The sequence below is a fragment of the Hirsutella rhossiliensis genome (assembly GCF_020360975.1).
Source record: "Hirsutella rhossiliensis strain HR02 chromosome Unknown scaffold00002, whole genome shotgun sequence".
NCBI lineage: Eukaryota > Fungi > Ascomycota > Sordariomycetes > Hypocreales > Ophiocordycipitaceae > Hirsutella > Hirsutella rhossiliensis.
This window is the reverse complement of record NW_025408668.1, coordinates 5480933-5493272: the sequence shown is the minus strand read 5'-3', so window position 1 is coordinate 5493272 and position 12340 is coordinate 5480933. Positions and strand designations below refer to the sequence as shown.

General features: G+C 59.2%; 6 protein-coding genes across 6 annotated transcripts; 4 read left to right on the top strand and 2 right to left on the bottom strand.

Annotated features, from left to right (window-relative positions):
- Positions 1 to 289: 289 nt before the first annotated feature.
- On the bottom strand, positions 290 to 943 carry HRG_02240 (uncharacterized protein; the record flags this gene model as incomplete). Its single annotated transcript, XM_044860711.1, has 1 exon — positions 290 to 943. One exon carries the CDS (start codon positions 941 to 943, stop codon positions 290 to 292), a length of 654 nt encoding a protein of 217 aa, XP_044724344.1.
- A 1223-nt stretch (positions 944 to 2166) lies between these two features.
- On the top strand, positions 2167 to 4915 carry HRG_02239 (calponin-like domain-containing protein; the record flags this gene model as incomplete). The annotated part of the gene is made up of 4 exons (XM_044860710.1): positions 2167 to 2792; positions 2859 to 2925; positions 2996 to 3975; positions 4033 to 4915. The coding sequence occupies 4 exons, from the start codon at positions 2167 to 2169 to the stop codon at positions 4913 to 4915; spliced, it is 2556 nt and encodes an 851-aa protein (XP_044724343.1).
- A 790-nt stretch (positions 4916 to 5705) lies between these two features.
- HRG_02238 (FAD binding domain-containing protein) lies at positions 5706 to 7419 on the top strand (the record flags this gene model as incomplete). The annotated part of the gene is made up of 3 exons (XM_044860709.1): positions 5706 to 6089; positions 6144 to 7313; positions 7387 to 7419. 3 exons carry the CDS (start codon positions 5706 to 5708, stop codon positions 7417 to 7419), a joined length of 1587 nt encoding a protein of 528 aa, XP_044724342.1.
- A 1019-nt stretch (positions 7420 to 8438) lies between these two features.
- On the top strand, positions 8439 to 10073 carry HRG_02237 (fungal zn(2)-Cys(6) binuclear cluster domain-containing protein; the record flags this gene model as incomplete). The annotated part of the gene is made up of 5 exons (XM_044860708.1): positions 8439 to 8498; positions 8554 to 9057; positions 9108 to 9257; positions 9315 to 9566; positions 9612 to 10073. The coding sequence occupies 5 exons, from the start codon at positions 8439 to 8441 to the stop codon at positions 10071 to 10073; spliced, it is 1428 nt and encodes a 475-aa protein (XP_044724341.1).
- A 527-nt stretch (positions 10074 to 10600) lies between these two features.
- On the top strand, positions 10601 to 11612 carry HRG_02236 (proteasome subunit domain-containing protein; the record flags this gene model as incomplete). The annotated part of the gene is made up of 4 exons (XM_044860707.1): positions 10601 to 10680; positions 10741 to 10793; positions 10844 to 11231; positions 11282 to 11612. The coding sequence occupies 4 exons, from the start codon at positions 10601 to 10603 to the stop codon at positions 11610 to 11612; spliced, it is 852 nt and encodes a 283-aa protein (XP_044724340.1).
- A 190-nt stretch (positions 11613 to 11802) lies between these two features.
- Positions 11803 to 12310, bottom strand: HRG_02235 (CHY zinc finger domain-containing protein; the record flags this gene model as incomplete). The annotated part of the gene is made up of 3 exons (XM_044860706.1): positions 11803 to 12122; positions 12209 to 12252; positions 12306 to 12310. 3 exons carry the CDS (start codon positions 12308 to 12310, stop codon positions 11803 to 11805), a joined length of 369 nt encoding a protein of 122 aa, XP_044724339.1.
- Positions 12311 to 12340: the final 30 nt, after the last annotated feature.

The window sequence follows — 12340 nt, the reverse complement described above, 5'->3', positions numbered from 1 at the left end:
ACTGCTTCTCCACGCGTGTGTCCGTCATCGCTGGACATCTACTCTCGTGCATCAGCCCATGATTCAGAAAACCGGCAATAGTTGGCAACAGAGTCAACGCACTCATGAGGTCAACGAACAGCGAGGACAAAAGGCCACATTGAGGTGATCTGAAAGGCGTAGTAGGCACGATTTCGAAAAAGACACCTGAATAGCTAGCTGCTTGCTACCCCGAAATGTGCGACTCCATCAGCAAAGCCATCAAAAAGTGACCAGCCTCCGACACTTGAACACCTGCTGTTCACCAACGTCAGCCTGTCCGTCGCGACGGCCGGTCAGGGCTCGTCCATGAACCCGTCAAAAGGTCGGGGTGCAGAGTAATCTTGCTAAACTTGCGCGTCAACTCCCCCAGAGTTGCCGCTGGTTGGGCTCTCGCAACCGCTCGAATCGACTCGACTTGGGCCAGGTCCCACGCCTGTGAATCGGAGTCTGCCATCCACTCTTCCGTCAGGCTGCAGGCGATTTCGCCCGTCTCAATCTCGCCCTGGTACACTTCCCCCTCCCAGCTCTTGATGGTCTTGTCGTACCAACATGCCCATAGCTGAATGCCAAACTTGAACCGGTAGCCCTCCCACTCAGGCTTGAACTTGAGGTCTCCAAAGAGAAACCAGAGCTTATTGGCGGTCCTCAGAGCAAAGGGTGTTGCGGCAATACCTTCCAACACGGTATCGGTCGGGGGAGGAAAGCGAGGGTCTTGCGGAACGCCGTTGATGCTCGAAATCACCAGCCGAGCCTGATACATGTGAGGTATGTTTCCATCTGACCTTGTCTCGCAGAAAGACACAAGAATAGGAGGAGAGATTGGCACTTGAGGCTTGACGAACTGAGGCAATGTGACCTCGAGGACGTTCGGGTCCGCATGCTCCGCTGGCCCAGGAGTCGCCGTTGAGGCGAAGTTGGGCATGTTTTGAAGGATCGTGTGCTTCGGAGTGAAAAAATCAGGATTGAGCTGTGCGTGACTGCCTTGCTTTGTCTTGATGCCGGAGGACAATGTCGGAGGAAGAGGGCTCGAGAGATGGACGCAGAGCCAGCAAATTAATATTATATAGTCGCTTGGGACAGAGCCGGGACTCTTCAACTTTGCTTTCGTGATCTGGGTACGAGCACCGGTCCTGAACAAGTCCGTGTTCTCATGGTGTTGTTCAAGTGTTCAAGCACGTCACTTCCAAGGTGACTCAAGGCCTCTGGCTGTCGGTGAAGGAGCCCGCTGTTGCGTGTCACAGAAGCCGCCCATTCACGGGAAGACACATTTCTCGCTCAGCACTTGGTCAACGCTCTTCCGGACATGGGCCATTTGCTGCGAGAGGCCGTCGCGGGCTCGGTTAGAGGCCTTTTGGCGACTCCATCTGGCTGGAAGGGTGGCTCGGCCACTCAACAGTACCAGCACAAACACCCAATCCAGTTCATCCTCTTCGCACACTTTCCCGAGTCACATGCCTGAGCTTGACGACGTTGTAGTAGCCTGGCTGACACGGGTCTATTGCTTCGAGATCAAGAGTTTCCAGCATCCGAAGCCGCATCCACTTGGAGCCGCCTGGTGTGGGATGGGCAGGAAGGAGAATTCTCCGAGACGGGGCTCATCCCAACTAACCCACGACGCGCCGGAGTCAGGTCAAGATGCTTGAGACGAGGCGTTTCAGGAATCGGCCCAGGTCCTTGTCAACGTCTCAGCACAGCCGCTGCCCTCGGCGAAGCAATGCATTGAAACTGGCGTCGCTAGATGTGTGGAGGGAGGAGGCGACTATCTGTGGCGGCGCATCAGCGACATATAACGACGCTGCGGCCGTTGCCTGCCATCTCGTCTCCTCTGCCGTCGAGTGTCGCAGCCATCGTCCCAGCATCTCGTCTCTCCTTGTCGCGACGCACGCTCCTTTGACAGTCAAAAGAACAAAAGCAAAGGCGACAGAAAGGGAGGCTTGATTAAATCGCCGCCGAAATCGCATCACTCGAGCGCACAATCCATCCAAATCGCTTTGTTGGGGCGCGTCGACGAGTCGGAGAATAGATTCAAATACCTCCTGCTTTGGCCCATTCCTACGCGACCTATCGATAAGCAACCTCGCCGCCGGCCCCATATTACAGGGCAGCCACAGCGACCGATGCGCTAGCAGGCGGCGCCGTCCCACTATGACAGACAACAACAGCGCCATGGCCACAGCGGCTTCCAGGGACGACGGCGCCCCCCAGCGGAGCCCAGTGCTGCCCGGCAACCTGGAGCGCTTCCCCCAATTTTGTTTACACGCCTCGAGCTACTGCGAGGGCGATTCCAGCGCCGGGCCGAACAACCACAACCACAACCCGCGTCACAGCAGCACCAGCACCGGCAGTAGCTTCACCGACAGACACAGTGGCGACTTTAGTTCCTGCCCAGGCTCTCCCCAACTGTCCAAATCGTCGCGTTCCCCGACCGCATCCAGCGTTTCCACCTCGGCCTCGAGCGTCGACGCCGATTCGCCTCCACCGCCCTCGAAAAGGGACGAGCCCGAGGCCTCCCTCCGGCGACGCGCCCCCACCCAGCGGAGCAGGCGGGACAAGAATCAGCTGCATGCTGCACGGCAGCAGCGGTCAGGGAGCGACAGACAGCCACTGGGCTCCAAGAAGACAAAAGGGAGGCGCTTCCAGCGGAGTTCCAACAGCAGCCCTGCCGACGCCCTCGCTGCCGTTGAGCCTGCGCATGATCAAGGACTCGCGAGGATGACCTTTGCCGAGCAGCAGCGGTGGATTACCGTCCAGCAAAAGACGTTTACAAAATGGTATGCCCTTCCATCCCTGGACCCTGGACCCAAGACGGGATAAAGGCTAACGCGCCACCCCCGCAGGCTGAACACGAAGCTCGAGGCCAGAGAACTCGAGGTTAAGGACCTCGTGGCTGATCTCAGCGATGGCGTAAGTGCTCTTGCTCGCATCTTGGCCTCAACGGATTTCCAACTGACACCGAGGTGTTGTCGCGTTCTAGGTCATGCTGATCCACCTCCTTGAATGCCTGTCCAACGAGTCTCTCGGCCGCTATGCCTCGAAACCAAAGCTGCGGGTGCAGCGGTTCGAGAATGCCAACCTTGCCCTTGACTTCATCAAGTCGAGGGGCATCCAGATGACCAACATTGGCGCCGAAGACGTCGTCGACGGCAACCGCAAGATTGTCCTGGGGCTCATCTGGACCCTGATTCTGCGCTTCACCATCAGCGAAATCAACGAGGAGGGCCTTTCCGCCAAGGAGGGACTGCTCCTCTGGTGCCAGCGGAAGACGGCATGTTACGACGAAGTCGAGGTGCGAGACTTTAGCGCGAGCTGGAACGACGGGCTGGCCTTTTGCGCGCTCCTCGACATCCACCGACCCGACCTCATCGACTTTGACACTCTGGACAAGTCGGACCATCGCGGCAACATGCAGCTCGCCTTTGACATTGCCCACGCCGAGATTGGTATCCCGAGGCTGCTCGATGTCGAGGACGTGTGCGACGTGGCCAAGCCCGACGAGCGAAGTCTGATGACGTACATTGCCTACTGGTTCCACGCCTTTTCGCAGATGGAAAAGGTAGAAAACGCAGGACGGCGAGTGGAAAAGTTTGTCAACAATATGCAGGGCGCCTGGGAGATGCAGAGCGCGTACGAGCGGCGGATGCGCCAACTGCTCAAGTCGGTGAAGCAGCAGGTGGAACACTGGCAACGAGCCAAGTTTGAAGGGACTTATACTGACGCCAAGTCCCAAGCAACCGAGTTTGCCGCGTACAAGAGGGGCCAGAAGCGAGACTGGGTCGCTGAGAAGAGCGACCTCGCGACGCTGCTGGGCAACATCAAGACCAAGCTGGGAACATATCGCCTCCGCCCCTACGAGCCACCGGCTGACCTGCGGCTCGACGTTCTCGAGCGAGACTGGGGCACCCTCACGCAGGCGGAGATGAAGCGAGCCCAGCTCATCAACGAGACGATTCGAGAGTAAGTCGAGCGGCCAAGCCAGGAGCAGCGTGAGCGAGTCGCTGACCAAGTTTGCAGCATAAAAAATGCCCTGCGAAAGTCGTTTGCCGACAAGGCCAACGATCTCGCCCTGGCGCTCAACACGATGCAGCTGGCGATTTCGGGGCTGGACGGCGACGTCGAGGACCAGCTGCACCATGTCAGGAGACTGAGCGACAACCTGGCGCCGTTAGACCGCTATCTCGACACCATTGCGGCCGTCGACGCCAAGTGCCAGGAGGCCAATATTGAGGAAAACGACTTTACGACGTACACGTACGACGAGCTTTCGTACGAGCTCGGGCTGGTGAAGTCGTCGGTGCAGAAGAAGCTGTCCTTTTTGCAGAACCAGATGGTGGCGCGCAACATGACGAACCTGACGCCGATCCAGCTGGAAGAATTTGAGAGCGTTTTCCGGCACTTTGACCGCGACGACACCAACTCGCTGCAGGCCCTCGAGTTTAGCGCGGCGCTGGCCTCGCTGGGGCTGGTCTTTTCCGAGGACGAGATGCAGGAGTATTTCTTGGAAACGTCCAACGGGCGCGACTACGTGACCTTTGAGCAGTTCATCCGCTTCATGGTGGACGTGACGGAGGACCAGAACACGGCGGAGCAGGTGTTCCAGTCGTTCCGGGAGGTGGCCGACGGCAAGCCGTACGTGACCGAGATGGACCTGAGGCATAGTCTGGTGCCGGACGAGGTGATTGATCAGCTAGTCGAGATGATGCCTTCGCACAAGGGGCCCGACATGTCAGGGGACCGGGGCCAGCCGCAGTACGACTACATCTCCTTCATGGACAAGCTCATCAACGACGAGCGCGAGGCGGAGGAGGCGCCGAGCATGGTGCTGCAGGAGAGGACAAATGTGGGCGACGCGATGCCCCTGAAGGGCGGCAAGTTGAACGGCAAGGCCACGGCCTGAGCACGGAGGAGGGGGGTGGTTTAACGGTATCGTTTCTCCTTTTTCTTTCGCGGTCCTTGAGGGGATCCTGCTTGGGGATGGTTTGGGACTCTCTGCTTTGTACGTATTTCTAGGCCTCTGGACGGCGGCAACGGCGCAAACGGCGCAAATGATTTCCGCTTTTTGGCATCTTTGACTACTTTGGTTATACCAGGGACGATACGAGAAATGAAGTCTGTCACTATTCCTCGTAATGGTGAAGCGTGATGTGTAGTAAGCTCGCAAAGAAGAATCTTTCATCCCACTTGTCGCTTCGATCTGAGCAAGTTAACAATGCTGTTGTTAAGCGCTTGCTACTATATTCGATTTTTTGCCCGAATCGGTATGCGGAGCGGCAAGGTAGCACTCATGTATCAAGCCGTGTTCGTCCGGCAAAGCTGGCCGAAGAGGCGCTGGTGAGTGGGTTCTAGAGAATTAGTTCTCGGTTTGGGGGGTCCGCGCCGCAGGGCCCTGTCTCCGCTCTAGAGCTTCCAGCCACGCTTTTTTCCTCCTGCACGACTCAAGACCATCTACCAACCAGCCAACCAGACCAGCCAGCGGAACGTTGCCCGTTTGACCCGTGTCCGGCTATGACGGATCGCGCATCGGATTGTACAGTAACTTACATGCAGGCCTGAGAGGAGACGCTAGAGAGTGAGAGCCTCGGAGAGAGAGAGGGATTGAGAGAAGACGAGAGTAGATCTTCAGCTCGGCTCCCATTCTCGCGCTGCCAAACAATCTCCCTTCTCGCCCTTGCCCTGTCTCCAGCCCCATGGCTTGTCGCGCGAGCTTCATGCGCGTCGCCAGCGGGAGCCGGGCGCTCCTCCTCACCACCACCACCACCACCACCCACGGCGGAACCAGCAGCATCGGCCCCCCCCCCCCGGCATGCCTCCGCTACCCGGCGCCGAGGACCTTTATGCAGAGCGCCGGCCGGCGGCGGGCCCAGCTCACGGCCGACGCGTATCCGGAGCTGCGGCGCGACGAGCGCTTCGGCCGGGTGACGGGCGAGCACGTGGCCTTCTTCAAGCAGCTGCTGGGCAGCGGGTCGGCCGTGGTCGAGGCCGAGGCCGACGTCGAGCCCTTCAACGAGGACTGGATGCACAAGTACCGCGGCCAGTGCCGGCTGGTGCTCCGGCCGGCGTCGACGGACCAGGTCAGCCGCATCCTGCGCTACTGCAACGACGCCCGCCTCGCCGTCGTGCCCCAGGGCGGCAACACGGGCCTCGTCGGCGGCTCCGTGCCCGTCTTTGACGAGATCGTCGTCAGCATGGCCCGCATGAACCGCATCCACTCCTTCGACGACGCCAGCGGCTGCCTCGTCCTCGACGCCGGCTGCGTCCTCGAGGCCGCCGACACCTACCTCGCCGACCGCGGCCACGTCTTCCCCCTCGACCTGGGCGCAAAGGGCTCGTGCCACGTCGGCGGCAACGTCGCCACAAACGCCGGCGGCCTGCGCTTCCTGCGCTACGGCAGCCTGCACGGCAGCGTCCTGGGCCTCGAGGCCGTCCTGCCCGACGGCACCGTGCTCGACGACCTGTCCACCCTGCGCAAGAACAACACGGGCTACGACCTCAAGCAGCTCTTCATCGGCGCAGAGGGCTCCATCGGCATCATCACCAGGCTCGCCGTCCACTGCCCCCAGCGGCCCGCCGCCGTAAACGTCGCCTTCCTCGGCCTCGCCTCGTACCCGCACGCCCGGCGCGCCTTTCGCCAGGCAAAGGCCCACCTCTCCGAGATCCTGTCCGCCTTTGAGCTCATGGACGCCCGCAGCCAGCAGCTCGTCCACGCCGTCCGGCCCGCCGAGAAGCGCCCGCTCGACGGCGACTTCCCCTTCTACTGCCTCGTCGAGACCAGCGGCTCCAACGGCGAGCACGACTACGCCAAGCTCGAGGCCTTTCTCGAGCACGTCATGTCCGAGGACATCGTCGCCGACGGCGTCGTCGCCCAGGACGCCACCCAGATCAAGGCGCTGTGGGGCTGGCGTGAGAGCGTCCCCGAGTGCATCGGCCACTGGGGCGGCGTCTACAAGTACGACGTCTCCATCCCGTTGCCCGACATGTACGCCATCGTCGATGACGTCAAGGCCCGCCTGGCTGACATGGGCCTCCTCGGCGACACGGACCAGCATCCCGCCCTTGGCGTCGTCGGCTACGGCCACATGGGCGACTGCAACCTGCACCTCAACGTTGCGGTCCGGCGCTACGACAAGCGCGTGGAGCAGGCGCTCGAGCCCTTTGTCTACGAGTGGATCGCGAAGCGAAAGGGTAGCATCAGTGCCGAGCACGGACTTGGCCTTGCCAAGAAAAAATTTATACAGTACAGCCGCAGTGACACCATGGTCGCTCTCATGAAGCAGATCAAGCATCTATATGATCCGGTGAGTCTGGGATCCCCTTGCTTTTCTTCGCGCCTCCCTACAGGCTACGGCAGAGCTGACCCGAAACGTGTAGAATGGCATCATGAACCCGTACAAGTACATTTAAGGGTGAGGTCGTTGAAAGGGAGAGGAAAAACAGAAAAAAAAAGGGGACATGTGGGGGAAGATGGAGCACGCCCCATCAGATTAAACAAAGCGGGCCGATTCAAGGCAGTTTTTGGCGCGCTGCCAAATTACGAGCCAAGATGCGCCAGAGTACCCAGAGCCGGCCGCGCCGTCGTATGCATCGCGGGCATGTCCCAGCGTTACGAAGGAGTCGGATGCCTCTCGAATCCCACCCGGCACAGCGTTGGTGGAGGCTTTCAAAATCATGCATCCTCACCCTCCCGGAAGCTTAGCCGAAGCCTCGTATGCGTACCTTGATGAACGGGCCGTTCTGTTTTGGCGGTGGACCAATCGTGACCGCTGCCCTGTCCAAGAGCTCCTTTGCTCGGCGTGCCCGGCCATCAAATTGCGCTCAGCTCTCGTGGTGTGCTGGCCAACCAGCGTTCGTGGGGGCGATCCGTCGTCAGCCCTACGAAGCTTTGGCCCGTCGACACGCATGGAGACCCTCCCATTATGCTTTTATGTCACGAGCCGACACCCATGCATTCCCTTTCCTCCCCCCATTCCCCTCTTGCTCCTGTCGCGTGTCCAGTCTCTTGCTCGTACCATCGCTGGGGCCGGGCCGCATCATGTAAGCCATGCGTGTCCACGGGTCCCGTGAGGCTGACCAGGACGAGGAAGCATCTCGGGCGTCTCATTGGCCCGCGTTCTGAATCTCCTTCTCAAGCCTTGCCGGTCTCGGACAAGGTCATCGCCATGGCATTGAAACGCCAGAGGCCCAACTCCGTCCCTGATTCGCACTTGCGGAGGGATACCGAAGCCGGGGTGGAGGAGGCGTCAGGCCACCGGTCGGTGGTGGGGTTGGCGGAACGTGGGAGAGGTTTGTCTCCAGGGGACGTGCCGCGACGCCGGCAAGAGGGCCCGCCACTATATATGACCAGGTGAACGAGTTGTTTCGCGGAATCCTTTGGCAATCAACTCGCGGCGAATGGTCGTCAAGGGCGAACAACGGGGGACGACATGGTCGGTGTTCCAGGCAAGTACAAGGGCTGCGAGACGTGCCGGCGGCGCAGAGTCAAGGTGAGTTGTGTCGGCGAGTCGAAGCCTCCTCTGTCATGAGCTAAGACGGCGACAGTGCAGCAATGAGCGGCCCTTTTGCAACAACTGCGTCAACACCGGCAGGCAATGTGAGGGCTATGAGAGGGAGCGAGTCTTCATTACGGGGACGCTCGAGACCAAGGGTCGCGTGGCCTCGCACCCCAAGAGGACAAGCCCCGCAAACAAGCCAAAGGCCAAGGCCGCGGCGGCAACTGAGGGAACCGGAGAGGACTTGAAACCCCAGCTGGTCCCCACGGAACCGCTGACATCGGCCTGGGACGACTGCATGACGCTTTCTGGACAAGACGTTGTGACTCCTGTACTCTTGACGGGTCTGCAGACGGACCTGCAGAACATTGTTGAGCAAAGCGGTGCCGACGACTCCAAATTCGACGTCTTATTGCCTGCCTATGCTGCTTCGGAACCGCAGACCCACGCAGCGGGTGGCGACTTCAACGCCAGGGCTAGATGTCTGGTGCGACTTGGAGATGCCAGCGCCGAGCACGGCTCGACCGGTGGATACTGCGCCTTCTTATACGAGGTATGATGCTCGTGGTCGATCATTGGTCCCATCGGCTAACATGGACGCAGCATTCGTCGTCTTCTGCCGAATCAAACATGCTCGACGCGCCCGGGCCATCCTCTTTTCATGAGACAGACTTGGTGAAGGGACTGGGGCCGGACAGCTTCACCATGTTTCCGAATCACCAGTACTTCGTGAGGATTTATCGACCCCTGGCAGTGAGAAGCGCCCCGTATCGTACCGACAGCAAAGAGGTGACGCTGACTGAGTCCTAGGTCAGCTTTGCCTTGTTCAGCCGCTGTGATAGTTTTCTGTCTCAGCAGGACTGGATGTCGACGCCCTGGAACTGGCACCCCAAGTCCCCACTTGATTATTTGCTCGATATTGTGCTCCGCCTCCCTTCAATTCTTGCGGCGGCCGACGACCTGCTGCCACAGCCTGCCACGATGCCCCGACGTCTCGAAGCTCAAGGCCTGCTGCGAAACTGCCTCATGGTCGAGATGCAGTTCCACGAATGGCTCCAGAGCGTAATCCTAGCCCCCGGGAGCCAACAGCCCCCTTACTGGTATCAGGATCTGGGGGAAGGTGGCGGCGAAATCCCCTTTGCGGCTCCGTACGCCTTCAGGGATGGTCTCACAGCGCTCATGATGCTGTACTATTGGATGGCTCAGATTCCCCTCCATCGATGCATTGAGAGTCTGCACAGCGCCATCTTCCAGCCGGTCGTTGATGCGTTTCCCGACATGTGGCCGGACCCGCAAGTCGATCCGACGCATTACCAGGACGGGTGCGAACTTGCGGCCAGCATCTGCCGGGGTCTCGACTCTGCGCTTGGCGGCACGACACAGCCGGACATGTTGCTGGCGCCAATGGCAGTGGCACTCAACGTTTACCGCGACGCCAGCGCAACGTCGCAGGACGGCATTCTCGAGATGTTGTGGCTTGAAGCCTTCCAGAAGAGGCTGGCTCACAAGGGGCAGTATATTGCAAACATCCTGCAGCAGCAGCGATGGGTAGAAATTGCCAGATACTGAAACGTGTACTCACGAGCTCTCATGATTAGACGAGGGCGAATACGGATGGGCGAGGTTGGGGATATAGACGGCTTTGGCTGGCGTTTGCGGCAGCTGGTCTGCCAGAGGATGGGAAAAGGAGAAAATTCCGGGTGGAGCCGTTGAAGAATCGGTGACATGTAGACGCCAGAGGCTCACTTGTCGCTCAGATAATGTTTTTGGAATCGTCGCTGCCGTGTGGCTATCGACTCCTGGTTGATGTCGTAACTGAGAGTCAGCACGGTGCGAAACTACCATGTCCATATTCTGATACTGTGCGTTCGGCGCGCTGCTACCTTTCTCCGCCCACCTGTCAGGATCGGCAGCACAGGTACTTCGTAGCTCACGGCCCTCCAGCTCGCAGGCTGCCAGTCTGACGCAGCACCCCGTGTTGGACTGCGCACCTCCCATCTCCCTCGGCCGCAACGCACACGCGCACTCGTCCTCCTTCCTCATTGCCTTCGGCCATCTTGCAACAGACAACTGCAGCTTGCCCCGAATCTACAGCAATGGCTTCAGGCTACGACAGAGCTCTGTCGGGTAAGCTCACCACTTCGTTCAGCGGTGGGACGGTGCTAAACAGTAAACAGTCTTCAGGTTCGACAACCACATCCGACAGTCCTTGAAGCTGTTTCTGACCCCGTCGCAGCCCCGATGGACACGTGTTCCAGGTTGAATATGCCGGCGAGGCCGTCAAGCGAGGTCCGCATGACCCCACGCGCTCATCCGTTGGAAGCTCACCGTATCCTCAGGCACATGCGCTGTTGGCGTCAAGGGCAAGGATGTCGTCGTGCTCGGCTGCGAGAAGCGCTCAGCCATGAAGCTGCAAGACACACGCATCACCCCCTCCAAGATCCAAGTCCTCGACAACCACGTGGCCCTTGCTTTCGCCGGCCTCAACGCCGATGCCCGCATTCTCGTCGACAAGGCGCGGTTAGAGTCTCAGTCTCATCGGTTGTCCGTAGAGGACCCCGTTACGATTGACTACATCACCAAGTACGTTGCTGGGGTCCAGCAACGGTACACGCAGGCTGGCGGTGTGCGGCCTTTTGGTATCAGCACGCTGGTTGTCGGCTTCGACCCTGGGAGCAAGGTGCCTAGGCTCTTCCAGACGGAGCCCTCCGGCATCTACTCAGCTTGGTACGTTGATCACAGACGGTCCCGTTCCATCCATGCTAACTTCCTGGCAGGAAAGCCAATGCAATTGGACGCTCGAGCAAGACGGTCCGCGAGTTCCTCGAGCGCAACTACAAGGAGGATATGGACCGCGAGGCCACCATTCGACTGGCCATCAAGTCGCTGCTCGAAGTCGTGCAAACGGGCGCCAAGAATATCGAGATTGCGCTCATGGCACCTGGTGCCGCCATGGAGATACTCCCCACGGACGACATTGAGGGCTACGTCAAGGAGATTGAGCAGGAGAAGCAAGAGGAGGCGGCCAAGAAGAAGACTGGGCGTACGCCTGGAACTGGAAGTACCGCGATCCTGACGAGAGGCCAGGATGACTCTGCTGCCGAATAACGCAGGAAAGCTTGGTGTATTTTATAGAGGGGTATCTGGTCTATCGCATCAAGCCATTCGCGATTTCCGCTGTGTATGACATGTTCGTCTCAGAAACTCCTTCTCAATATTCCATGAAATGACGAAGCGTAATTCAACCTGCAACGCCGTAGCTGCCCCCAGCCAATGCTATATACCTGCCTCGAAACGCTCAGCCCAGCCTATCAGCATCGTCGTCCGGATCAAAGATGCTCTTCAGCTTCCTCTGCTTGGTCCTCTCATCCTTGAGCATTTTGTTGTTCATCCTCACGTCGTCGCTTTCAACGGACAGAGCGGCCTTGGGTGTCTTGGCGTCGATGACGAAGTGGTTGTCACAGTGGGGGCAGTATTCGTCACTTTCCTCGAATTCTTGCGCGTCTTTGCGAAAGCACTTCTTGCACTTTTTGCAGGCAAAGATCATTTCGAGGGACTGGAGGAGAGGGTGGCTTTCCTGCTCGCCGTGGCATTCGGCACAGTCGAACCACTTGCGGCCTGTATGTGGCAGCTGTCAGCTCTCGACATCACGTATAGTGGAGTCGCACGTAGGATTCTGGGGAGGTTTGCGGCAAGCGTCATACAGCATGGAGATCTGATCGCGACCTGGGCGTTGAGAATGTGCTTGCTGGGCCATGGTCAGCATGGTTTCCGGAAAGGCTCAAGACGTGCGACACATACCACATGTTGTCGCCTGGCTGGATCCCGTTGCTGTC